Genomic DNA, 26,944 nt, shown 5'->3' with positions numbered 1-26,944 from the left:
CTATCACCATTTGGGAAAAAGAAATCTATTTAGGAGTCATGACTATCATCAGTAGAGAAGTGTACTTTATTGTTGGTTATCAGTAAGTAGTTCAGCATGGTTTTTTATAGTCTGAATGAAATACTGTCTCAGAACTTTTCAATTTCCATTTATCAGATTCCATGTTTATTATACTTTGGTGGTAGTAATACAAACTTCTAGGCATCTTGATCCTGAGAAAGTTATTTATGATTATGGATGTGACATTGCTTACTAGCAGATTTTGTTGGTTTCTCAGGTACTGACAGCCTCAGCAATGCTGAGTTCGTAGACAAAATTGAGTTGTAGGAATTTTAATGATCAAAACCTGATTTACCAAGATATTGTCAATGAAGTCCTGCCTGAATTTCTTATTGCAGCTTTGATAAATAATCTACTCTTTTAAACTCAGAATCAAGGAAAATACTTTGACTTTATAAAAATTTTAGGCAGATTTAGAAGCCTAAATAGTAACTTTAAATATACAGTCACCCCTCAGTATAGGGTGATTGATTCTAGGGGATTGGTTCCAGGACCCCTGCAGATACCAAAGTTAGCCCATATTCAAGTCCCACAGTTGGACTTGGGGAATTTGGGTTGATGAAAAGTTGATGCTTTGTATGTGTGAGTTGTGTATCCCACAAGTGTATTTTCACTCCGTATTGTGTGGAAAGAAATTTGCGTATAAGTGCACCTGACCAGTTCAAACCTGTGTTGTTCCATTGTCAACTGTAACTTGTAATTCCAGAGATGTATATAAGGAAACTTTGCTTTTGATCATTGGAGGGCAGTTGAACTGAAGTATAACATGTCCTACTCTAAAATGTAAAGAACATTGCCAGATTATCTTGTTGGTTGGGGGTGTTCAAGAGAATCTTTAAGGATTTTTATTACATTAGCTGCCTAAGTAATATGATGAACTCCTCTCAGAATATTTAGTTTTGTGAGTGATAAAAGAAAAAAAGAGAATGACATACTGTTTTCATCCATTTCAGTTATAGGCAAATTTTCACAGAAGACAGAATAATTTAAAATTTTTAAACAGATTAAATACATCATATAATTAGAGATTGGCTCAGTTGTGCGTGGAACTCTGTCTAACGTTATTACTCTGAACTTTTCAAACTGTTCTATAGTTTTAGGTGTGTAACTTTGCTTTTACAATTGTATTATACCTGTTTATATTACAATCTGCCACCTCCAAAATTAGATCAAAGACTTTTTTGTTTGTATGTTTGTTTTGCATGAGTTTGGTCTTTTATATATATATTTTTAGTACCTGGTACAAAGGGACCTCAGTAAGTATTTACCAACCAATAATTAACTAATCTAAATTCTTTAATGACAACTTACATTTTTATGTTTTATATTTTTATTTTTTATGAGATGGAATTTTGCTGTTGGTACCCAGGCTGGAGTGCAGTGGCGCAATCTTGGCTCACTCACTGCAACTTCTGCCTCCTAGGTTCAAGCTATTCTCCTGCCTCAGCTTCTCGAGTAGCTGGGATTCCAGATGCCTGCCACCACGCCTGGACAATTTTTGAGTTTTTAGTAGAGATGAGGTTTCACCATGTTGGCCAGGCTTTTCTAGAACTCCTGACCTCAGGTGATCTGACCACCTTGGCCTCCCAAAGTGCTGGGAATACAGGCATGAGCCACTGTGCCCAGCCTATTTTAAATATTTTTTAAATTAAAATTTATTGTTTTCCCACCTTTAATGCTTTTATAGTAGGACTAAAACTATTTTTTAAAATGTCATTTATTTCATTGTGTTACTACATTAGGTGAAAAAGTATATAAAATGAGTTTATTTCTGTATTTTAATACATTTCTTATAAATCACTGGTATTTCATATCTTTTCCTTATCTCTTTCCTTTGCTATTCTTTTTCTTTTGTGATTGTATGTGACTTTAACAAAATAAACCCTATTTAATCATAGTGTTTTTCTTTTTTTAGGTTGTTACGGAGTTGATGGAGAAAGTGACTCTATTATGAGTTCAGCTTCTGAAAACTCCACTGAACCTTGGTTTTGTGATGCCTGTAAATGTGGTGTTTCTCCTAGCTGTGAACTGTGCCCTAATCAGGATGGAATTTTCAAAGAGACAGATGCTGGAAGGTTAATGTCCTAATTATGTTGATTGATATGTTTGCTTTATAATGTGTCTGCCTTTGACTTCCCTGTTCTTCTGTTTATGATTATCCAGGTTACACACTTTCATTTGATTGCTTCTTTGTATGTTCTTGGCATAGAGTAAATGACCACTGGGATACAGATGGAGAAGGGTGAGAGGAAAGACCATTTATTGAGTACCTGCATTTGCCTTTACATCCATAATCTTACTTAATCTTAATAATTGACCCTATGATGAGGCAGGTGGTGAAGTTTCTCATTTGATAGGTGTAGTACCCAGGGCTCAGATTATTTAAATAACTTATTAGTTCAAGACTAATAAGTTACCTAAGTATATTCAAACTGGTGAATGGTCAATTTTGAACCTAGATCTGTATAACTTTATATCAGTAGATAGAACTTAATACAGTGATTTAAAAAGGAGAAGTTTAGTATAAAGAATTATTAAGCTATGATAAAAGAGTCACCAAGGTATAAAAAAGTCTAAAGGATGCTCTGGGGCTGAGGGAGATTATCCAAGGAATGACAAAATTGGAATGATGACCTCCTACCCTGGGTTGGGGTTCAGGCTTTGCTGGAGAAATTATAGTTAAACCCTAATGGATGGAGAGAAGTATGCTGGTTATAGCCTAGGCCAAATTTTGTCTTCAGTTCATGGCAAGTAGGTGGCTGGGTACAGTCCGCGGGGAGAACTGGGTCACTGGTTTGAAACCTGAAGAGTATGCTATCTGTGTTGAGAGGGCCATGGAAAAATGGTCTTCAGGTTGGGCCAGGGCTGTGAGGTCACTGAGGGACTGTGTATATGGCTGGGGCAGAGCACAGGAGGATGTACGCCACCCATCCCGGATGAAAAGCCCCTCCCTCCTACAAGACCTCCTGCCATTGGGTTTATAACTCCGTCTACCATTGAGCTTAGTGTCATTCTCACTCTAAGAAGAAATGCTGAAGAATTTCTGTCCATTATTGCAGAATAGGTATCGAAGCATGCATGAGAGGCAATTAAATCAATAAGTGGCACAAAGACCTGTGTTCTTTTTACTACATTCACACTCATATGTGTGTTAACACATTTGAGCACTTGTCATCGTAATGGTGTTGTCATCTTTCCTGGTTTTTGTTTTGTTTTGTTTTTTTACAGGAGACTACCATCTAGGGTTGGTAACTAAAATTAAGAGTAATTTTCAACCTTTTCTGTTTTGTGGACGTCACACTCTGTCTCTTCCTCTCCAGTATGGGGGGGGGGGGATTTAATTTTTATTTTGTCACATAAGGATATTTTAGTATTTTATTAAACATGCTTTATATTAAAAACAAGAATAACAGCAAAGCAACCTATATAAATTATCACCATTGTTTCCCATACTTTAACATAAAAAAAACTAGGGTACATTATGTCCTAAAATAAAGGATAGGCTTTTAAATTTAATAAATTTTACTTTAGTAAAGTAAAACAAATTTTCTTATTTTATCATTTTTGCCTCAATTGGTGGACCGATCCTTGAGAAATGTTGCCATACAAGATTGCTGGGATAGCATAGAGTGTACCATTGGATCTTGGAGAACCCCATGTGTTGATGTTCAGGACAAATGACTAAAGAATGTTACCTCTCCTTCCTTATCGTCTATCCAAAAATAAAGTATATAACAAATGACTTGTTGTATTGACATGAATCTGTGGTCTATATCATAGGCATAGGCATTACTTTAAGTTTGGCCTGACAGTGGCCTAGTATTAGGGAGTTCAGTAAGCATTAAGTGTGCACTTTCAAGTTGGACTGTCTATTTTTGGATTCTGGTCTTTTTTTTTTTCCTTACTAGGTATAATTTTAGGCAAGTGATGTAACCTTTTTATGCCTCAGTTTCCTTAGTAGTGTTGAGAGGACTAAATGAGATGATCCATGAGAAACAATTAGCAGTTTCTGTAACATAAGTGGTTAGTAATTGTCTCCTTACTCTTACTACTGCCGTTACTGCTACTACTAGTTCTTATTACTATTATTGCTCTACTTATTTTAGGTAATCATGGAGTATTAGCTCATGCATAGTTTTTTTTTTTTTTTTTTTTTTTTTTTTTTTTTTTTTTTTTTTTTTTTTTTTTTTTTTTTTGATAACTCTTCCAGTCCTGAGAATTGAAATTTTTGGTGATAAATTGTGATGAATAAGTAAGGCAGTTTTGGAAAGACAGAACTTCCTTTTAGGGAAGAGAATTTATTTTACTCTTTTCTTGTTAATAATTTAAAAGTTCTGTTAGGGCACTGTCAAATAGTGGTTACTTCATGCTATCATAATAGACAAAACAACAGGCAAAGTTGTTTCTGAATTAAGAAAACTGAGACCTCTTTACCATTTAGGTTTACTGAGGGATGTTTTTTTGGATACTGTGGACGTTACATAAGTAGACATCTCCTGTGATGGTGCAACATGGCAAAAATTCTTTTATATACTATTTGAACACTTTACTTGTGCTAATGTCTACACTCACCTGTAGGCTGTACTGGAAATTATAGGCCTTCATAATATTTCCAAGGATGTAATACTAGTTTGATTCAAGGTATGAAAAGCCAAGAAAATTCGACAAGCCTTTTAGTATATGAGCTTCAAATGGAAAACAGGGAAAAAGAATGAATACTGTATCTAAAGAATAAAAAAGGTTTTGAAGTTCACTATCACATGGGATTAATTAGACTTTTTTCCTTCTATTCTTGATGGGAGCCACAAGTTCTACATAGAAAATGATGTGATTTAATGTAAGAAAACCAGTACTTTCCTGTCATTAAATTTTTATTTTATATCTTATGGAGAGTAAGACTTATAAACCTGACTGTGGGAAATTTTTAGGCATGCTCTCCTTTTAATTCTTTATTTATAGTTTTACTATTTGTGGGTACATAGTATATATATATATATATATTCATGGGGTACATGAGATGTTTTGACACAGGCATGCAATGTGAAATAAGCACATCATGGAGAAGGGGGTATCCATTTCTCAAACACTTATCTTTTGAGTTACAAACAATCCATTTACACTCTGTAAGTTATTTTAAGTGTACAATTTAGTTTTCTTGTCTGTAGTCACCCTGTTGTGCTATCAAACAGTAGGTCTTATTCCTTCCACTTTTTCTACTCATTAATCTGCCACCTCCCCCCACCGTTTTACCCTTTCCCTGCACTATCCTTCCCAACCTCTAGTAACCATCCTTCTCCTATATCCATGAGTTCAGTTGTTTGATTTTTAGATCCCACAAATAAGTGAGAACATGTGATGTTTGTCTCGCTGTGCCTGGCTTATTTTACCTAACATAATGATCTCTAGTTCCACCCAACTTGTTGCAAATGACTGGCTCTCATTCTTTTTTATGGCTGAGTAGTACTCCATTGTGTATTGTATACCACATTTTCTTTATCCAATTTCAATCTGTTAATGGAAACTTAGGTTGCTTCTAAATCTTAGCTATTGTAAACAGTGCTGCGACAAATACAGGAGTGCAGATATCTGTTTAATATACAGATTTACTTTCTTTTGAATGTATACCCAACAGTGTGATTGCTGGATTATATGGCAGCTCAATTTTTAGGAACCTCCGAAGTTTTCTTCATCATTTAATTTACATTTTGTGCAGCAGTGTACAAGGGTTCCCTTTTCTCCACATCCTTGCCAACATTTGTTATTGCCTGTCTTTTGGATATAAGCTATTTTAACTGGGGTGTGATGATATTTCATGGTAGTTTTGATTTGCATTTCTCTGACAATCAAGGATTTTGAGTCCTTTTTCATATACCTGTTTTAGTATATGAACTTCCTTTTGTGTGTCTTCTTTTGAGAAATGTCTAATGTCTATTCAAATCTTTAGTCTATTTTTAATCAGATTATTAGAGTTTTTTTCCTGTAGAGTTACTTGAACTCCTTATATATTCTGGTTATTTATCCCTTGTTAGTTGGGTAATTTGCAAATATTTTCTCCCATTCTGTGGGTTGTCTCTTCAGTTTGATGATTGTATCCTTTGTCCAACTTGTGATCCTGCTTTTTTTAAAACCTGGTATGATATCTTTTGTCTGTTTTTGCTTTGGTTGCTTGTGCTTGTGGAGTTTCACTCAAGAAATTTTGCCCAGAGCAGTGTCCTGGAGATTTTCCCCAACGTTTTCTTGTAGTATTTTCATAGTTTGAGGTCTTAGATTTAAGTCTTTAATCCGTTTTGATTTGATTTTTGTATATGGCAAGAGATGGGGTCTAGTTTCCTTCTTCTGCATATGGATATCTACTTTTTCCAGGACCATTTATTGAAGAAACTCTTTTCCCGTATATATGTTCCTGGCACCTTTGTTGAATTAAGTTCATTTAGGTGTGTGGATTTGTTTCTGAATTCTCTATTCTCTTCCATTGTTCTGTGTATCTGTTTTATGACAGTACCATGCTGTTTTGGTTACTATAGGTCTGTGGTATAATTTGAAGTCAGGTAGTATGATTCATTTTTGCTTAGGATAGCTTTGGCTATTCTGGGTGTTTTGTGGTTCTGTATACATTTTAGGATTGTTTTTTCTATTTCTGTGAAGGATGTCTTTGGTATTTTGATAGGGATTGCATTAAATCTGTACATTGCTTTGGCTAGTTGGGCATTTTAACAATATTGATTCTTCCAGTTCATGAACATGGAATAGTTTTCCATTTTTTGATGTCTTCTTCAATTTGTTTCATCAGTGTTTTATAGTTGTTATTATAGAGATCTTTTACTTCTTTGTTTAAGTTAATTCCGAGGTATTTAATCTTATGTATGGCTATTATAAATGCCATTACTTTTAAAATTTCTTTTTCAGATTATTCACTGTTGTCATGTAGACATGCTCCTGATTTTTGTATGTTGCTTTTGTCTTTCTGCAACTTTACTGAATTTATCGGTTCTAATAGTTTTCTTATGGAGTCTTTAGGTTTTTCCAAATACGGCGTTATATTATCTGCAAACAAGAATAATTTGACTTCTTTCTTTCCAATTTGGATGCCCTTTATATCCTTCTGTTGTCTGATTGCTGGAAGCTAGGGCTTCCAGTACTATGTTGAATAACAGTGGTGACAGTGGGTATCCTTGTCGTTTTCCAAATCTTAGAGGAAAAGCTTACAGTTTTTCCCATTCAGTATGATACTAGCTGTGGGTCTCTCATATATGACTTTTATTATGTTGAGGTATGTCTTTCTGTCCCCTGGTTTTGGGGAGTTTTTATGATGAAGCGATGTTGAATTTTATTAAATGCTTTTTCAGCATCAGTTGAAATGATCATACGGTTTTTATCCTTTATTCTGTTGATGTGATGTATCATGTTGATTGATTTGCTTATGTTAAACCATCCTTGCATCCCAGGGATAAATCCTACTTGATCATAATGATCTTTCTAATGTATTGTTAAATTCAGTTTGTTGGTATTTTGTTGAGGATTTTTGCGTCAGTGTTCATCAGAGATACTGGCCTGTAGTTTTCTTTTTTTGATGTGCCTTTGGCTGGTTTTGGTATCAGAGTAACATTGGCCTTGTAGAATGAGTTTGGAAATATTCCCTCTTCCTCTGTTTTTTGGAATAGTTTGAGTAAGATTGGTATTCTTCTTTAAGTGTTTGGTAAAATTCAGCAGCGAAGCCATCAGGTCAAGCAGTCCCAGGCTTTTCTTTACTGGGAGACTTTATTACGGCTTCAATCTCGTTAGTTGTTATTGGTCTGTGCAGGCTTTGGATTTCTTCATGGTTCAATCTTTGTAGGTTGTATGTGTCTAGGAATTTATCCATTTCTTCTAGATTTTCTAATTTATTGACATATAGTTGCTCATAGCAGCTGCTAATGATCCTTTGAATTTCTGCAATATCCGTTATAATGTCTCCTTTTTTATTTCCAATTTTATTTATTTATATCTTCACTCTTTTTTCCTCAGCCTGGCTAAAGGTTTGTCAGTTTTGTTTACCTTTTCAAAATACCAACATTTTTATTTCATTGATCTTTTGTATATATTTTTTTCATTTCAATTTTATTTATTTCTGGTCTGATCTTTATTAATTCTTCCACTAATTTTGGATTTGGTTTGCTCTTGCTTTCCTAGTTCTTTAAGATGCATCATTGGATTGTTTATTTGGAGTTTTTTCTCTTTTGATGTAGGCACTTATAGCTATAAACTTCCTTCTTAGTAGGGCTTTTGCTGTATCCCATAGGTTTTGGTACGGTGTGTTTCCATTATCGTTTGTTGCACTCTTCTTCTTTATGTCCTTTGTTGGGTGTCCTCCTAGCTATTGTGAAATAAAATATGGCTCTGAACTAAATTCCTTAATTTTTAAAAATAAGCTTTATGTTGCAATAAAAGGCAGCATTGAAATCTTTATGTCTCAGTTCTTTCTTTTTTTTTTTTACCCTTCAGACAGGGTCTGGCTCTGTTGCCTAGGCTGAAGTGCAGTAGCACGATGTTGGCTCACTGCAACCACTGCTTCCTAGGCTCAAGTGATCCTCCCACTGAAGCCTCCCGAGTAGCTTAGGTTATAGGTATGCACCACCACACCTGGCTAATGTTTGTATTTTTCTATAGAGACGAGGTTTCATCCTGTTGCCCAGGCTGGTCTTGAACTCCTGGGCTCAAGTAGTCTTCCCACCTCAGCCTCCCAAAGTGTTAGGATTACTGTACCTGGCCATTTTTTTCTTTTTTTCTTGAGAGAAGATCTGGCTTCGTCAACCTGACTGGAGTGCAGTGGCATGATCTTGGCTCATTGTAAATCCCTGCCTCGTAGGCTCAAGAAATCATCCTACCGCAGCCTCCCAAGTAGCTGGGACTACAGGGGCATGCCACGACACCTGGCTAAATTTTGTATTTTTTGTAGCAATGGGGTTTCACCATGTTGCCCAGGCTGGTCTCAAACTCCTGAGCTTAAGTGATCCTCCTACCTCTGCCTCCCAAAGTGCTGGGATTACAGGCATGAGCCACTGTGCCCGACCACTTCTTTCTTTTTTTTCCTTTAAAATTCTAGACTTAGTAAGTCTTAGTTCTGTCCCTTGCTAGCCTTGTTATATTTGAAAATAAGTTAGTCTTTCTGAAACCAATTCTTCATATGTAAATGAACAACCTCCCACTCAACAGAAGCTTTTAGGCTTTTTTTTCCTTGTACTTAACATTTCTTGACTGAAGACAGTGAGCCACACTCTGCTGTAAGCACTTCACATACATCTTTATAATTTCCAAACTACCTTTATGGTGCTCTGTACCTAGTAGACACTTATAACTGATTACTGGATAAAGGAATGAAAATAACATACTTGACGTGAATTTGTTTTACATGCTGTAAAGACATTATTGATACGGAGTACTTCAAACTCCAATTTTATTGATTAATATAGTTTTCATTCTTAAATGAGTCTTTTGAGAAGTATCATTCTACTTAGTCTGCTTTATTAAAATATATGAGTTTAAAATAATCTGTTAATAGTTTGTGCTAGGATGACAGTTCCAACTCTATTTTTTGGTGGTTTTATGTGATGCTTATTTCCTGTTCCTTTCCCCAATCAACATCTGTCATAATAGCTCCAAGCAAAACTACTGGTAAAGTAACAAGGAAGATTTTTTTTTTGATTTGCAGCTTTGTCTTAATTACAAAGTTATAAATTATGTGCATCTAAACAAATGAACAAGAAACTGTTTACAGCTGGTATTAAAAGGGACCATACTTGTCTCGGCCATGATTTTCATTGACTTTGATAGGACTCAAGTTGGTATCCTCACGAGTGGTTGGGAGAAATGATGTACTTGTGTGCCAGTCACATTGAAATGGCAGTTAAATCTGTAGTACTTGTGTACTGCATTTTAAGAAGGTCAGTATGAAGCAAGCAGCCAGCTGTTAGGTTTATCAAAGATAAACTTCTACAGAGTATAGCGACATTTAATCCATCAGTGGAGCATGAAAAAACTGAACAAATTAAATTGAGAAAGCAGCTGCTTGTTGAAGATGTGTATCTTTATATTGAACTCCACAGGATGCATTTGGGAGGTTGGATTAAAACATTCTATCAAGAAAATCTCAAAACCTTGGATTTTTTTCCCCAATAAAAAAGATAATTTTTTTTTTTTTTGAGACGGAGTCTCACTCTGTCGCCCAGGCTGGAGTGCAGTGGCGCGATCTCGGCTCACTGCAAGCTCCGCCTCCAGGGTTCACGCCATTCTCCTGCCTCAGCCTCCCGAGTAGCTGGGACTACAGGCGCCCGCCACCTCGCCCGGCTAGTTTTTTGTATTTTTTAGTAGAGACGGGGTTTCACCTTGTCTGCCAGGATGGTCTCGATCTCCTGACCTCGTGATCCGCCCATCTCGGCCTCCCAAAGTGCTGGGATTACAGGCTTGAGCCACCGCGCCCGCCTAAAAAAGATAATTTTAAAAGGATTTGGAACTATTTTCCCAGTGCCTCTAGAGAATAATTTTGAAATTAGTCCTTTAAAACTCATAATGCACCACAAAACCAGAACCATGTAGCATGCACAGCCTCTTAAGTTGTGATAAAGCAGAATTTGTTGTTAATATATTCACAAGGGTTAATAGAGATTTGCTTCTGTGACCCTCTTTCTTACAAAAGTGATAAGATCTACTATTTTAATTTCAAAGTCAGTGATCCCACAGTTTGTTTTGTTTTAAGCAAGCAGAAAGAGTGCCTAATATATTAAAAATGGTTCAGAGCAGTTTTTAAAAAATGGAATTAGAAAGAACTGCAATTTTTTCCAGTGTACTGAAACTCTGAGCATTCTTTGTTTAGTCTTATGGCATTATTCAAACTTTTAACAAATATTTATATTTGAGGCATATAAATTTTAGTATATAGGTTGTATGGTAAACAGATAAGATGAATGAAAATGTGAATTGCTTATTCTGTACCTTTTCCCAGCAGTTTTAACCTGGAAAGGAAGTTAAACTGTATACAAAAATTGTAAAATATGTCCTTAAATATTATTACCCCAGCAGCTTTTGGAAAAGAGTAACAAGAAAGAGGAATTTTACTTAATTACTGCAGAGTAACTTCACAGTTATTAAATTAGTATTCTTAATTCTCAAAGAGCTTAAAATAATGAATGTGACTACCTTTCCTTGCATATAAAAATGTTTTGTTTCATTTGAATAGTAGTTTTATGCAAATATTTAAGAATAGGTAAGTGCAAAGTGCAGTGAGTGAATTTTAAGTGAAAGGCAATTATAGGTGTTAGCTCTCAGTTTTGTCTAAGCTGCTGGAAAAGTAATTTCAGTCCCCTTTTTTGTGACTGTTATTCTATAGGTGTTTCATATTTTTTAATGATGTGCCTGAGATTGGGGGACATTTGATGACAGAATTCTCTTGGTAGTATTTTGAGATGGCAGGTGTTTTATATGTTTGTTTTTTGTGTGGGAATTTTATTAAAAGATTTGATAGCAAAATCATATCTTCTCTCCTTAGATGGGTTCATATTGTTTGTGCCCTGTATGTTCCTGGAGTAGCCTTTGGAGATATTGACAAATTACGACCAGTAACGCTAACGGAAATGAACTATTCCAAATATGGTGCCAAGGTGAGACATAAAGCATTTTTGATAGCTTGAAAGAGAAAGGTTTTACTTGTTAGTTTACATGACTTTTTATTTGTGTTATGTTGACTGCAGAAATGCTTACTAGGAATCATTCTGTTGAGCACTGAATCATTTATTATTGATAGTAGTTTTCCCAGAAAGCCAATAATGTATACATTATTCTATACATTCTCAATTTAGAATAACATAGGAGGTAAAATGATAATTGGTACTACTACCATTTCCCTGGCACTGTTCACAATGCCTAATACATAGACCAAAACCTTATTTACAATTAGTTGGATCAAATATAAGCCTAATTTCTGACTTTACTTTTGAAGTGAAATTTGTCAAAATTATGAAAAAGAATATTAGAAATGACCTTTGATGCTGTTATTGTAATTGTTTTGGGGTGCCGTTAACATGCCGTTAACATAGATGGTGAACTTAATTGATATATGCCGTTAACATAGATGGTGAACTTAATTGATATATGTTATGTGTGTTCTGACTGCTTCACCAACCTGGTGTTCCCCTATCTTTCTCCCTGACTTGGGGCCTCTCTGTTCACTGAGACACAGTGATACTGAAATTTGGCCAATTAGGGCTGGGTGCGGTGGCTCACGCTTGTTATCCCAGCACTTTGGGAAGCCAAAGTGGGCAGATTACCTGAGGTTAGGAGTTCGAGACCAGCCTGGCCAACATGGTGAAACCTCGTCTCTACTAAAAATACAAAAAATTAGCTGGGCGTGGTGGCGTGTGCCTGTTATCCTAGCCACTCAGGAGGTTGAGGCAGGAGAATCGCTTGAACCCAGGAGGCAGAGGTTGCAGTGAGCTGAGATTGCACCACGGCACTCCAGCCTGGGCGACAGAGTGAGACTCCCTCTCAAAAAAAAAGAAAAAGAAATTTTGCCAATTAGTAATTCTACATTGGCCTCTAAGTTTTCAAGTGAAAGGAAGAGTCATACGTCTGTCACTTTAAATTAAAAGCTAGAAATGATTAAGCTTAGTGAGGAAGGCATGTCGAAAGCCTAGGTAGGCCAAAAGCTGGGCCTCTTCTGCCAAATAGCCAATATGTCAGTGCAAAGGAAAAGTTCCTGAAGGAAATTAAAAGTGCTACTCCAGCAAACACATGAATGGTAAGAAAGTGAAACAGCCTTATTGCTGATAATGGAGAAAATTTTAATAGTCTGGATAGATCATAGCAGTCACAACATTCCCTTAAGCCAAAACCTTATCCAGAGCATGACCCTAACTGTTCAATATTGTGAAGGCTAAGAGAGGTGAGGAAGCTGCAGAAGAAAAGTTGGAAGGTAGCAGAGGTTGGTTCATGAGGTTTAAGGAGAGAAGCTGTCTCCGCAATATAAGACGTGAAGAAGATGCAGCAGGTACTGATGGAGAAGCTGCAGCAAGTTATTCAGAAGATTTAGCTAAAACAAATGATGAAGACTCATACATTCAACGAAGATTTTCAATGTAGGTGAAACAATCTTCTGTTGGAAGAAGATGCCATCTAGGACTTCCCATAGCTAGAGAGGAGAAGTCACTATCTGGCTTCTAAAGGCAGACTGTCTCTCTTGTTTAGAGACTTATGCAGCTGGTGACTTTAAGTTGAAGCCAGCACTCCTGTACTATTGTGAAAATCCTAGAGCCCTTAAGAATTGTGTTAAATCTATTCTGCCTGTGCTTTGTAAATGGAACAACAAAACCTGTACACAGCACATCTGTGTACAGCATGGTTTACTGGGTATTTTAAACCCCATTGTTGGGACTTACTGCTCAGAAAAAAGTTTCCTTTCAAAAGATTACTGTTCATTAGAGCTCTGATGAAGTACAAGGAGATTAATGTGTTTTCCTGCCTGCTGTCACAATAGCCATTCTGAAGCCCATGGATCAAGGAGTCATTTTGACTTTGAAGTCTTATTATTTAAGAAATACATTTCATAAGGCTATAGCTTCCATACATAGTGATTCCTCCGATGGATCTAGGCAAAGTAAATTGAAAACCTAGAAAGGAGTCACTTTTCTAGATGTCATTAAGAATATTTATGATTCATGGGAGGAGGTCAAAATATCCATATTAACAGGAGTTTGGAAGAAGTTGATTACAGCCTTTATGGATAACTTTGAGGGGGTTGAAGACTTCAGTGGAGGAAGTCACTGCCAATGTGGCAGAAATAGCAAGAGAAGTAGAATTAGAAGTGTAGCCAGAGGTGACTGAATTGCTGAGATCTCATGATTAAATTTGAACAGATGAGGAGTTACTTCTCATGGATGAGTGAAGAAAGTGGTTTCTTGAGTTGGAATCTACTCCTGGTGAAGATGCTATGAACGTTGTTAAAATTACGACAAAGGACTTAGGATATTACATAAACTTGATTGATTAAGCAATAAGAGGGTTTGAGAGGATTGACTCCAATTTTGAAGAAAGTTCCATGGGTAAAATGCTGTCAAACAGCATCACATGCCACAGAGACATCTTTCATAAAAGGAAGAATGAATCTATGCAGCAAACTTCATTGTTGTTTTATTTTAAGAAATTGCCAGGCCAGGTGTGGTGGCTCACGCCTGTAATCCCAACACTTTGGGAGGCTGAGTTGGGTGGGTCACCTGAGGTCAGGAGTTCGAGACCAGCCTGGCCAACATAGCAAACCCCATATCTACTAAAAATACAAAAATTAGCTGAGCGTGGTGGCACGTGCCTGTAACCCCAGCTACTCAGGAGGCTGAGGCAGGAGAATCACTTGAACCCAGGAGGCAGAGGTTGCAGTGAGCCGAGATTATGCCATTGCATACTCCAGCCTAGGTGACAGAGCGAGACTCCATCTTAAAAAAAAAAAAAAGAAAAGAGAAATTGCCACAGTCACTCCAACTTTCAGCAACCACCCCATCAGTCAGTGGCCATCCACATCAAAGCAGCATCTTTCACCAGCAAAAAGATTATGACTTGCTGAAGGCTCAAGTGATCATTAGCATTTTTTAGCAATAAAGTATTTTTAAATTAATGTACATACATTTAAAAAATACATAATGTTATTATACATATAATGGACTACAGATAGTGTAAACTTAACTTGAAAATGCATGGAGAAACTAAAAAATTGTTGTGATTTGTTTTATTGTGATACTTTATTGAAGTGGTCTGGAGCTGAACTTGCACTATCTCTGATGTATGCTTGTAAATTTAACAGAGGTTATTTGAGACAGATTTTTCTCAAGTTGCCCAGTAAATTAACAGATACATTTATTGGGCAGCACTTACAACTCGAAAAGGCTCAGAGATGTCCACTTTAATAGTGTGAGCAGTGGGCTTTTATTTTCTGAATGTGGAACTAAAGTAAGGAAATTACTTAATTGGCTACAGCTGTGTTGTTTTTCTATATGGGTATGATTTAGTAGAAAGTGTCCAGTTACATTATCTAATGTCTAGTTTGCTGTTGTGGTTAGTTGAAGCTTGTTTTTTGATTGTTTTGTTTTGTTTTTAAATTTGATTTATTATAAGGAATTTTTCTAAATTAAATTTCACCTTGTGTAAAGTTCCATATACAGAAACAGGTACAGGCTAATTTCCTCTTGCTTATTTTGCTTTAAGAAAATATCACTGGGAAACTGAGTTGAAAATTAGGTACTCTCTGGCTCCTCTGCAAGATCACATACAATGTTGTGAGTTATGATTGGGATAGCCTTCTAGACCACATTGTCTACTCATTTTCCAATCTGAATTATGTTCTCCTTCTGTGTTCTGAGTTGCTTAGTTCACTAGCATTTTAAATGATTCAGGCAATTGAGGAAGATTGTGTTTTCTTTAATAGATTGTTTTATAATATAAAAAGGCTGTCAGGAATATTTTCCTTATATTCATTCTGAAATCCCTTGCTCAATTTCAGCATATTACATGAAATTACCCAGAGAATTATCCTAAACAATATGTCTCTGTTCACAGTGTTGACATCCTTTAAATCACTTAATTTCTTTTTATCTCTCTCTCTGTCTCATGGTGAGATTGCTATTTGCCAGTATATTATACCATTTATGTTCTACTAAATGTCAGGATTTGACTATTGAAATTTTAACATTTTCCTTGTATTTGTTTCCTTCTTATGTAGTTCACTTTTAATACTTATATTAAACAATTCTTTAATTGTCCACTGTCAGTCTTTCATAATTTAACGTCTTTTTCTTTTATGAAGATTTCTTTTACCAGAGTAGTTTGAACTTTTAGACTAGCTATTCCCCTCCCCGCCCCCCCCCACCTTTTTTTAAGAGATAAAGGATAAATCTGAAAGGATTTGGGGTAATTTCAACAGTTCATACTTTGGTTTTATTTCTTTTAATCGTCTTAAAGAAATTTAAAACATGCATGATTTCTAGGTTGTAATGCCTAGATTTTTTGTTGGATTTTCTCTGGTCTCTTGTTTCCTTTTCCAAGCAATTTTATATTGTTTAAGAATTAGTATAGCTTAATGGTGGGCTTTAAAGTAAGATTGTCCTGGTTTGAAGCCTTACATTTACTTTCCTTGTTATTTTTGGCAAGCAGATTTCTTAACATGTCTTTAATTTCCTCATGTGTAAAATGGGAATAGTTATAGTACCTCTTCTTCATAGTAGTTGTGTTTAATGAGTACATATATTTATACATAGAGTCCTTGACTTATGATGGGTTTACATCCTGATAAATCCATTGTAAGTTTAAAATATTTTAAGTTGAAATTAACTTAATACACCTAACCTAATGAGCATAGCTTAGTGTTGCCTACCTTAAATATGCTTGGAACACTTACATTAGCCTTCAGTTGAACACAATCATCTGACAAAAAACTTTATTTTATAACAAAATGTTAACTATGTCATGTAACTTATTGAATACTATACTGAAAATGGAAAACAGAGTGGTTGTATGGGTACTGAAAGTGTGGTTTCTGCTGAGTGTGTATTGCTTTTGCAACATTGTAAAGTTAAAAAATTAAAAGTGGAACGATTGTAAACTGGGTACTGTCTGTATATGTAAAGTGTTTAGAATAGTGACTGGCACATAGTAAATCCTCAAATAATTTTAATTATGGTTGTATTATTATTTGTTATTACCATTAAATTAGTTGAATTTTGATTTGAACCATATAGGTAATTATGTTTTTTCATATAAACTCTTGGCTCACCTACAGTTATTGTTTGTATTGGTACATAATTGGTTCACTATTTGTATTTAACATTTTAAATATTTAGTGGATGCTTTGTATGAGAATGCAGTCTTTAGTCTGGAAATAAGTTTGCTTTGAGAGTTTTTCTGTTTCTTTGTTGTAGGAGTGTAGCTTTTGTGAAGACCCTCGCTTTGCTAGAACTGGAGTTTGCATCAGCTGTGATGCAGGGATGTGCAGAGCCTATTTCCATGTGACCTGTGCTCAGAAGGAAGGTCTGCTTTCAGAGGCAGCAGCGGAAGAGGTAGATTTATTTAAACCCATAGTTGGTAAATATGTTCACAGGACATTTTTTGACTCTATGTCCTATAACAAGTATAAATAATAAAAGAAATTTTAACATTTATTTTAAAGTTGTTGCCGGGATCACTTTTCTAAAACTTTAAGAGTGAATCTCTATGAGTTTTGTCAGTCTTAAAGCTAGTCAGACATTTGGAAAACATTAAAATTTTTATAGTGAGATCTGACTGATAAAATGAAAGATAATTCAAATTGTCTTAAAGCATTAAAATGTCAGCATTTCAGCACCATGAATTATAGTTTTAAAAAAGGCATATTTTATACGCTAATCTGAAACTGTATTTGAGTAACCTTGCTCTATTTTTATTTAAGTAAAATCATTACTGTGTCTTCAGTATCTCTGTTACTATCTCTTTACTGTTATTTTTAATTCCATAATATTCCTTTCAGATTTATTGTCTTTACATTAAACAGTTGTTTTCAGTGTTTTGGGGACTCGTTAAGATTTGTTCAAGTAGTCTGAGTTTAAAACTATTTTCATTACACTCTAAAATGTTATTTACTTTTCTGAACTCTGTTCTTTCATGAGTATTAGTGGAGACTTCCAGAGATTACATACAGTATAACAATAGAACCCACTGAATATGGAAACAATTTTGAGAACCCAGCTACCTTTTTTTATGTCAGCTATCTAGACTAATGTCTAGATATTTGCAAAAATGTAAAACAGTGCCACTCTCCTCACTAAATTTTTGTGTGTATGTGAATTGTATTTGTTTTAGTAAAAGTGTATGCTTCTGTAATGGGCCCTTTGTTTAAAATAAATTAATGAATATTGCAAAATTTTCAGTTTTAATTTTTAATATGGTAACCGTCTGAAATATAACTCACATAAACTCTTTAGGGTCCGCAGTAATTTTTAAGAATGTTAACGAATCGTGAGCAGGTTCAGTTCATTCTTTAAGCTCATATAGTAAAGACTGTTTATTTAATAATTTTTATTGTATATTCATGATGGCTTTATGGTAATAATCTAAGCCTCTCCTTGTTATGTTTTTTCTTTTATTGGGTAAATTTTGCTTATTGTGCTGAGATTTTATCTTAGTACATTTATTTCATTTCCAGAAAATAAGCAAAGATACTCTGATGAAGAAAATTTGTAGGAAAAAATGTGAAGGATGTATTTTATGAATAAACAAATCTTATAGGAATTGTATTTTTGATACATGTAGCTGTTTTTGATACATACAGCTGTTCCAGTCTCTTAATTTTAAGGAGTTATACTTTGATGAAGGCTACTAGATGAACAATGAGCATCTTCTCAGCCACTAGGTAGCCATAGAGTTATAATTATACAGTAGGGTAGTCTGGATTCCTCATAGCTACAACTCAGGATGGTGGACAAAAGTACAAGAAGGCAATACAGGTAAGACTTAGAGGACCAGATTAAATACTAGGTAAATACTTGGATCAGAGAATATGTAGGATAAGATTAGTTGTCCTTTGGGCTTTGCAGTTAGTAGGGTTCTTTGGAGCCAGTGGAGAGCTTTCTTTTTTACTATGGTAGTTTGGATTACTTTGCACAACATCATATGTCATCATTTTTGGCAAGATGGCAGCTAGTTAATTAACAAAAATGTGTGAAGCAGCCATGTTTGGGACAGTGGGGTGTAATATAGTTTATGGGATTTGGAGAGTGCATCTCCTTCTAAAGGCATGCAAATTAAATGAAACTAAACACAGTATTAAGCTACATAGTTTACAGTCTGTGGTCTGTACATCTTACCTATAAGCTAATTTGGGGAAATTTACAGGGAAATAGATACATTAGGATGTGAGAATTAGACCTGAGGCATCTTCCTTGCCTTGCTGTGTCCCTTGATTAATTAGGTGGGAGCCCTGGATGCTGGAATAATAAAATGCAACTTTTCTCCCTATTCACTGCCTTACTCAGTGTGCTGTTGTTATGGGGGAAATGATTTAAAGCATATTTACATATACATGTTCCTGGTTTCTTGTTATGAACAGAGAATTAGAAAATTCTAAATATTTTCTGAATGATGTTCCAAAACCCAGGATATTGCATGAATCAGTATTAATGAAGTTTGCATTTGACAGTAATCATTCTGTTAAAATGAAGGTCTTGTCTATTTCTAGATGGTTGTACTTGTGTACATAAGGATTTATGTAATGTAATAGCATTTAAAATTAAGAAACACATTTTAAACTAAAACAGATCTGTGTTTGTGAGCATATCTTGCCTTCTATTTCCATTTTATATTCTTTAGACATTCTAGGAAACTTTTTTAAAGACTATATCAAATTGGATTTACTACTTTTTTGTGGTGGTTTTATATAGGCTGTTAAAAAAAGGTTGAAAAATAGAATAAACATATCAGTTTCATCTGATGACATTGTATACCTTTCTATATTTTTTTATGACTTTGTATATAGCCTTCTGACATAGTCCTTTATCTCATTGGTGAGAATCCATGTGAAATTTCTATTCTCTTTCATCTACTTTGTGAATATTCCAGATTTATTTAGAATAGTCAAAGCATGTTATGACACAACATGCTTTATTAGAAGGATATTTAAAACCATGTTATGACACAACATCTTATTTTAAAAAATGAACTGTAGGGCTGGGTGCAGTGACTCATGCCTGTAATTCCAACACTTTGGGAGGCCAAGGCCAGAGGATTGCTTGAGGCCAGGAGTTTGAGACCAGCTTGGGCAACATAGCAGGACCCCATCTCTACAAAAAAAAAAATTTGCTGGATGTGATGGTGCCTGTAGTCTCAGCTACTGGAGAGGCTGAGGTGGGAGGATCACATATACCCAGGAGTTCGAGGCTGCATTGCACTATGTTCTCACCACTGCACTCGGCCTGGGGAACAGAGTGAGACCCCACCTCTAAAAACTTTAAATAACTAAGTAAAAAAATACTGGGCTATTGCGCAGGCTCAGTTATGCTGACTACAACTTATGTTACTATGTTTTACGTTATATAGTCTAAAGTTACTTATAGTCTAAGTAAGCCATATGGTAGTTTCTTCCGTAATTAAGATATAATTTGCTGCTATTGAACATTGCTGTACTCTGTTATGTAGAAAATTATATTTTAAACAATATAAAACCGGGTGCGGTGGCACACACCTGTAATCCCAGTACTTTGAAAGGCCAAGCCAAGGAGGATCTCTTGAGGCCATGATTTTGAGATGAGCCTGGGCAACATAGCAAGACCCCATCTCTACACAAAATGTAAAAATTGGCCACGTGTGGTGGTGTGTGCCTGTAGTCCTAACTACTAAGGAGGCTGAGGCGGGAGGATTGCAGAGCCCAGAAGTTCAAGATTTCATTCTGTTACAGCATATATGACAGAGGTGGGGTGGACAAGAATATTGATAGTGCATAATTGAGAGGATAAGTTTGATATGCCATTAGGTTATTACTGTATTTAAATGTTTCTTGTTTCAATAAACACATCAATTTTACTATTAAGATACCAATAAAGTGTATGTATGTTCTTCAAATATACTGTTTTTACAAGTGCCAGGTGGTTCTCCATGTACATGACTGAAGCTGTGTCTTCTTTCAGTTTATATAACTTTGATCTGCTATGTCAGTTTTACCCAGGGAGCTTTGTTTAAAAGAAAAAACAAACAAACAAGCAAAAGATTTTAAGATTCTGGACCAAATCATGCCATCTAGAGGCCCACAAGCTAAACTTAATCCATAGATGGATTTTGTTCGTTAGGAATAGAGTTAAAAAAAAAAAACCTTGAATTTGAATGCCTTTGGGGGGGCATTCCAGTGTGCCACAGGCTCTAAGTTCTCACAGGCCTCACCATTTACTAACTGTCTCTCATCATTCATTTTTGTCTTATTTCTTTTTTAGCATCTTTTAGGTCTCCTACACCCATTTATGTCGATTGTTACTCCTTCTCAAGGCATTTGCATTTAAGGCACTTGCCTCAGATCTACTGAATCAGAATTTGCAGAGTTGGGCTCTAGTAACCTCTATTTAGAAACCTCCTTAAATGAATCTGATGACAGTCAGGTAATGGCTAAGGAAGATGGATCTTACATACTGGACATAGGTCTTGGTTCAGCAACTTAACCTCTCTGGCTTTCAGTTTTCTATCCATAAAATTGATATTAAAATGGTAGAACCCACCTCATGTGGTAGTCGTGAAGGTTGAAGAGATAATATATACAAAAGCACATGTGCTTATTTCATGGTAGATATTCAGAAACATGTCTTTCCCTTTACATCTTCCTTTGGGAGTAGGATCTTGAAAGCTCCATTTCTCTAAGCAGGTTGAAGGGATATTCCATGTCAACCAATGAATTAATTAGGACACTATTTTGACTGGTTTAACAAAACCAAATAACAAGTTGCTTAAACGAAGAAGTTGAATTCACTCTAATAAACAATTCTAGACTGATTGGATACTGAGGGGAGTTTGGTTCCAGGGATTAGTTCCCTTCTTTCTTCCTGCTTCACCTTCCTTTAGTCTGTTGCACTCTCCTACACAGTCAGAGATGGTTTATCACCATCTTGACTGGATTCTTCCTCATTGGAAGTAGCAAAGAGGAGGTTAAGAGTAGGCAGCTTCCTTTCAAGAGCATGGTCTGGGAATTTCATACCACTTATTGGCCAGAACTTAATCACATGGCCACATCTAGCTGTGGGGAGGCTGGACCAGATAGTTTCTAGCAGGGTAGCCATATGCCCAGTAAAAAACTCATAGGGTTCTAGTACTAATGGGAAGAATAGATATTGTAAGACAGTAGTTTCTGCCATAGGAAGTATTGAGGTTTTTCTTAGGTCAGAGTCTTGGTCCAAATGCTTAACTCACCTCTGCAAGTGTGAACCCTATCTCTAATGACTCAATTTCAACCTCATTTACTTTGAAACATTAGAATAATTACCTAGATCTGGGCATTTGGGCTGAGGTTCAGTATAATCTTTATTTCTGTTAAACATCTCTTTCACCAAGATTTAGAGCATGTCATGAGAAAGCAGCTGTTTGTATGTGTTAATGTAGTCTCCTAACTAAATTTTGTATTTTATTTTAAAGCTATATGAAGAAATTATAAGTAAACCCTGTTTTACTAATGTGGTAACTGAGGCCCAGAGATGTTAAGCAATTTTTTGAAGTCCCATAGCCAGTAAATGGTGGAGCCAAGATTGTATCCAGGTTTTTATGTCTTCAAATTCTGTGATACACATTGCTGTACTGTGACATCTGTAGATACCGCACTACAGAACTGCCTCATATGCTTTTTTTTTTTTTTTAATATTAAGGACACATTAGATTTTTTTTTCTTTCTATTATATGTCTCTCCTTGATAGTGTTACCATTTCTCTTTGGGTTGTAAAACTCTACTTAGAGACACTTGACATATCTTAGAGAAAAACTAATAGCTTATGTTTACTGTTCCTTTTTGGGACAGACATAAAGAATGAATATCCACTTGTTTTGTTAACAATTACATTGTACATTACTTTTTTGGACTGCATCTTTACAAGTTGTTTTTGATAGAATAAATCCTCTTTTTTGTACATTACTTTTCTGAATGAAGATGTACTGTTAGGCTATGAGAGAGCTGTAATTCCATTTGAGTTTTAGGAAAAGAGTTAAGGGCATAACTTAATTTTCTTATTGACAAGGCTTGGAATTTCTGAATTCTTTTTTTTTTTTTTTTTTTTTTTTTGAAACAGAGTCTCACTCTGTCACCCAGGCTGGAGTATAATGGCACAATCTCGGTTAATTACAACATCTGCCTCCTGTGTTCAAGCAATTCTTCTACCTCAGCCTCCCTAGTAGCTGGGATTACAGACACATGCCACTGTGCCTGGCTAATTTTTGTACTTTTAGTAGAGACAGGGTTTTGCCATGTTGGCCAGGCTAGTCTTGAACTCCCAACCTCATGTGACCTGCTTGCCTCTGTCTCCCAAAGTGCTGGGATTACAGGCGTGTGCCACTGCACCTGCCCCTTAATTCTATTTTTATCCTCAGTAGAATCTGTCCATTGTTAGCCAGTTAGAAATGCCACACTTATCTTGTTGGCTAGTCGAATATTGTTGTTTTGCAATATTAGTTTATGTGTGCATAACTTTAATATTTAATGATTATTCCTACCTAAGAGTATTAAAATCCTATTTGTTTTAAATGGTGATTTTTAAAAAAAATACAGCCAGCCCTCCGTGTCTGTGGATTACACATTCTTAGATTCAACCAACTGCAGATCGAAAATGTTTGGAAAAATAAAAGCATAATAAAAAAGAATACAAATATAAAACCAATACAGTGTAACAACTATTTGCATATTTACATTTGTATATTAGGTATTATGAGTAATGTAGAGATTACTTAAAATATATGGGAGAATGCATGTAAACTAGATGCAAATACCACACCATTTAACATAAGACACTTGAACATCCACAGATTTTGGTTTCCTTGGGGGGTCCTGGAACCAGTCCCCCATGGATATTGAAGGGCTACTATACAAGTATACCCAAATAATACATTATATTTGATTTCAATATCTTTAAACCCACAGGCCCTTTAAAGAAAAAAGTTGTTGGTAATTTGAAGTTGATATACAAGATTAAGTTTCTAAAGAAGTAATTTTATCATTATAAAATTATTTTGTGATTTATTAGACGTAACTAGCACTGGTAGATTCTTTGAAAAGCAAGTAATATTCTTTTGTGTTAGGTCTTTTATGACTCTTCGGACTACAAATGTTCACTATTTTTCTGCGCTTTTTTTGTATAGGATATAGCAGATCCATTCTTTGCTTATTGTAAGCAACATGCAGATAGATTAGACAGAAAGTGGAAGAGAAAAAACTACTTGGCTCTACAGTCCTATTGTAAAATGTCTTTGCAAGAGAGAGAGAAGCAACTATCACCAGAAGCACAGGTATGGGATTCATATCAAAACCTGTGTGTTTTTGTTTTAAGGTTATGTGTGGATTTTACATCTCATGTGTGTTTTCCAGTGACATGTGAAGTATAATAAGAAGTTTGGTTAGTTACCTAGGAAGTGGATTGTGATTAAGGTACATAGTGAGTATAATTTTTGGCTGAATACAGTACTCCTCATTTAGTCAAACAGAGCAGTCCTTTATAAAGTATACTTTTACATTGAAAAATGTGACTTTGAGGAAATTACTCTATCAGTACAATATATTGACTACATCTTATTTCAGTCTGTTCAAAGGATTTGGTCAGTTTGCCAATATTTAAAATATAATTTTATATACATTAAATCTATAGAGACAATAGCAGTTATTAAGAAGAGAAACTTCAGCTTAATTAAATTAGTTTCTCCAAACTCTGATTATAAGTTAGGACAGTTATTACTAGGGGCAGATATAGTTTATTGTAACTGAAAAATTATACAGTATACCTTAAGGATCATTCATACCTATAATTTGCCTTGGTATAAGAAGTTCTGATTATCTTTCTGTAAACATGGGAATAAAATCAATGTAAAATCGTAAGGAACATGTTTCATTTTATTACCTTTTAAAATTTGAATACATTTCTTTTATAGGCAAGGATCAATGCCCGGCTTCAGCAGTATCGTGCCAAAGCAGAACTAGCTCGATCTACCAGACCCCAGGCCTGGGTTCCAAGGGAAAAATTGCCCAGACCACTCACCAGTAGTGCTTCAGCTATTCGTAAACTTATGCGGAAAGCAGAACTCATGGGGATCAGTACAGATATCTTTCCAGTGGACAATTCAGATACTAGTTCTAGTGTGGATGGAAGGAGAAAGCATAAGCAACCAGCTCTCACTGCAGATTTTGTGAATTATTATTTTGGTCAGTATAGACACTGATACATGCACAGTTTCACTGAGAACAATTTGTTAATGAAAGTACTTGATATACTGTTAATTTTTAGAAATTTATTAGCCATACTACATATATCATAGAGGAATGTTTATTTTCCTAATATGTTGTGGATTTTTACAAAATGCTAGGTTCATTTATTTGTGAATATACTTTTAAGTTTTAAACTATGTAGGTTTATCAGTGTGATCATCTTTATGGCTAGTTTCTTCCTATGTCAGTTTTTACTTCCTACTAAAGTAAAATTGGATATTTCATTTAAATAGAGAGAAATATGCGCATGATTCAAATTCAGGAAAATATGGCTGAACAAAAGAATATAAAAGATAAATTAGAGAATGAACAAGAAAAGCTTCATGTAGAATATAATAAGGTAAGTTAGCTACAAAATATGCAACATAATGTGATAGATCTTAGTGATGATTTCTTTTGTGATTGTATGGCATTTCTTTTATGTTTTATTTTTAAATTCTTCTGGAGCTCTTAGGCTCTTCCCTATAACTCCGACTCCTTATTAGCTTCATTATCATCACCATCTCTTTCTGAGCACTTTGTGTGCCAGGCATCATTTTAATCTGTTTACATGTATTACTTAATTCTCAGCTTAACTTTATAGTGTAGGTTATAATCATTGCTTCCATTTTCAGGGAGAACACTGAATCCTGAAGAAGTTAAATAATTTGCCCAGGTTCACACAAGTAGTCAAGTCACACAGTTGGTGTGAGGCCAACTCAACTGACTCTATTCTCTATTTCTAACCAATAAACATTGCTAGAGAGATTCACTTTCTAAGTTTGTAGAAAATTTAGAAACTTTTCTTTAAATTATTATTTATCTTGAATTATATTATAATGTTTGGAATAAAAATTTCCAAATTTGAATTTTCATGTAACCTCTTCATCCTAATGAGAAAAGATTCAAAAAGAAATATCTTATAAAAGCAAAATATGGTTAAAATGTCATACCCAGTATAACTTGACATATAAAACGGGTATTGACTTATTGTTAGAAAACATTTTAAGTCATAAAGAGTAGGAAGTACGTTTCCAATAATCAGCTACACTGTGTAGTAAAAAGAGTACTTAGAATTAGATTCAGAGGACCTGGGGAATTCTTGCTAGTTCTGTGATCTTGGCCAACTCACAAAAACTCTGTGATTCTTAGTTTTTTTCATTGGGAAAATAGTGGAAATACATCTTGATAGAATCACAAGGATTAGTTAGCAGAATGTGATGTTATATAGCACACTGAAAAGCAGGTATAAACCTAGTTATCATCATTAGTAAAAATGTCAGCAGAAAATAAAATGCTTACAGCAACAAATACTGCTGAATAATTGGATAGCCTTGTATTTCAGTGGTATTGTGGCTTGAATATATTAAAAATATATGGATATATGGAGGCCGAGCACAGTGGCTCATACATGTAATCCTAACACTTTGGGGGGCCGAGGCGGGTGGATCACAAGGTCAGGAGATTGAGACCGTCCCAGTAGTTTGAGACCAGCCTGGCCAACATGGCAAAACCCTGTCTCTACTAAAAATACAAAAGTTAGCTGGGTGTGGTGGAGGGCGTCTGTAATCCCAGCTACTCGGGAGGCTGAGGCAGGAGAATCGCTTGAACCCAGGAGGTGGTGGTTACAGTGACACAAGATTGCATCACTGCACTCTAGCCTAGGCGACAGAGTGAGACTCTGTCTCAAAAAAAAAAAAAAAAAAAATAGATCAAGACCATCCTGGCCAACATGGTGAAACTCTGTCTCTAGTAAAAATACAAAAATAGCTGGGTGTGGTGATGCGTGCCTGTAGTCTCAGCTACTTGGGAGACTGTGGCAGGAGAATTGCTTGAACCCAGGAGGTGGAGGTTGTAGTGAGCTGAGATCATGTCACTTGCACTACAGCCTGGCGACAGAGTAAGACTGTGTCTCAAAAAAAAACAAAA

General features: G+C 35.4%; 1 protein-coding gene across 1 annotated transcript in view; it reads left to right on the top strand.

Moving 5' to 3' along the window:
* Window positions 1–26,944, top strand: part of PHF14 (PHD finger protein 14) — a 209,779-nt gene that overhangs the window by 40,279 nt on the left and 142,556 nt on the right. The window contains 6 exon segments of the mRNA XM_017847064.1: window positions 1,976–2,135; window positions 11,582–11,693; window positions 16,992–17,129; window positions 23,920–24,066; window positions 24,703–24,973; window positions 25,270–25,376. Of these exon segments, the coding sequence (XP_017702553.1) occupies window positions 1,976–2,135; window positions 11,582–11,693; window positions 16,992–17,129; window positions 23,920–24,066; window positions 24,703–24,973; window positions 25,270–25,376 (935 nt within the window).

Source organism: Rhinopithecus bieti, unplaced genomic scaffold, assembly GCF_001698545.2.
Source record: "Rhinopithecus bieti isolate Rb0 unplaced genomic scaffold, ASM169854v2 scaffold_28090, whole genome shotgun sequence".
NCBI lineage: Eukaryota > Metazoa > Chordata > Mammalia > Primates > Cercopithecidae > Rhinopithecus > Rhinopithecus bieti.
Note: the sequence above shows the minus strand (reverse complement) of the source record. Positions and strands in the feature narration are given on the sequence as shown.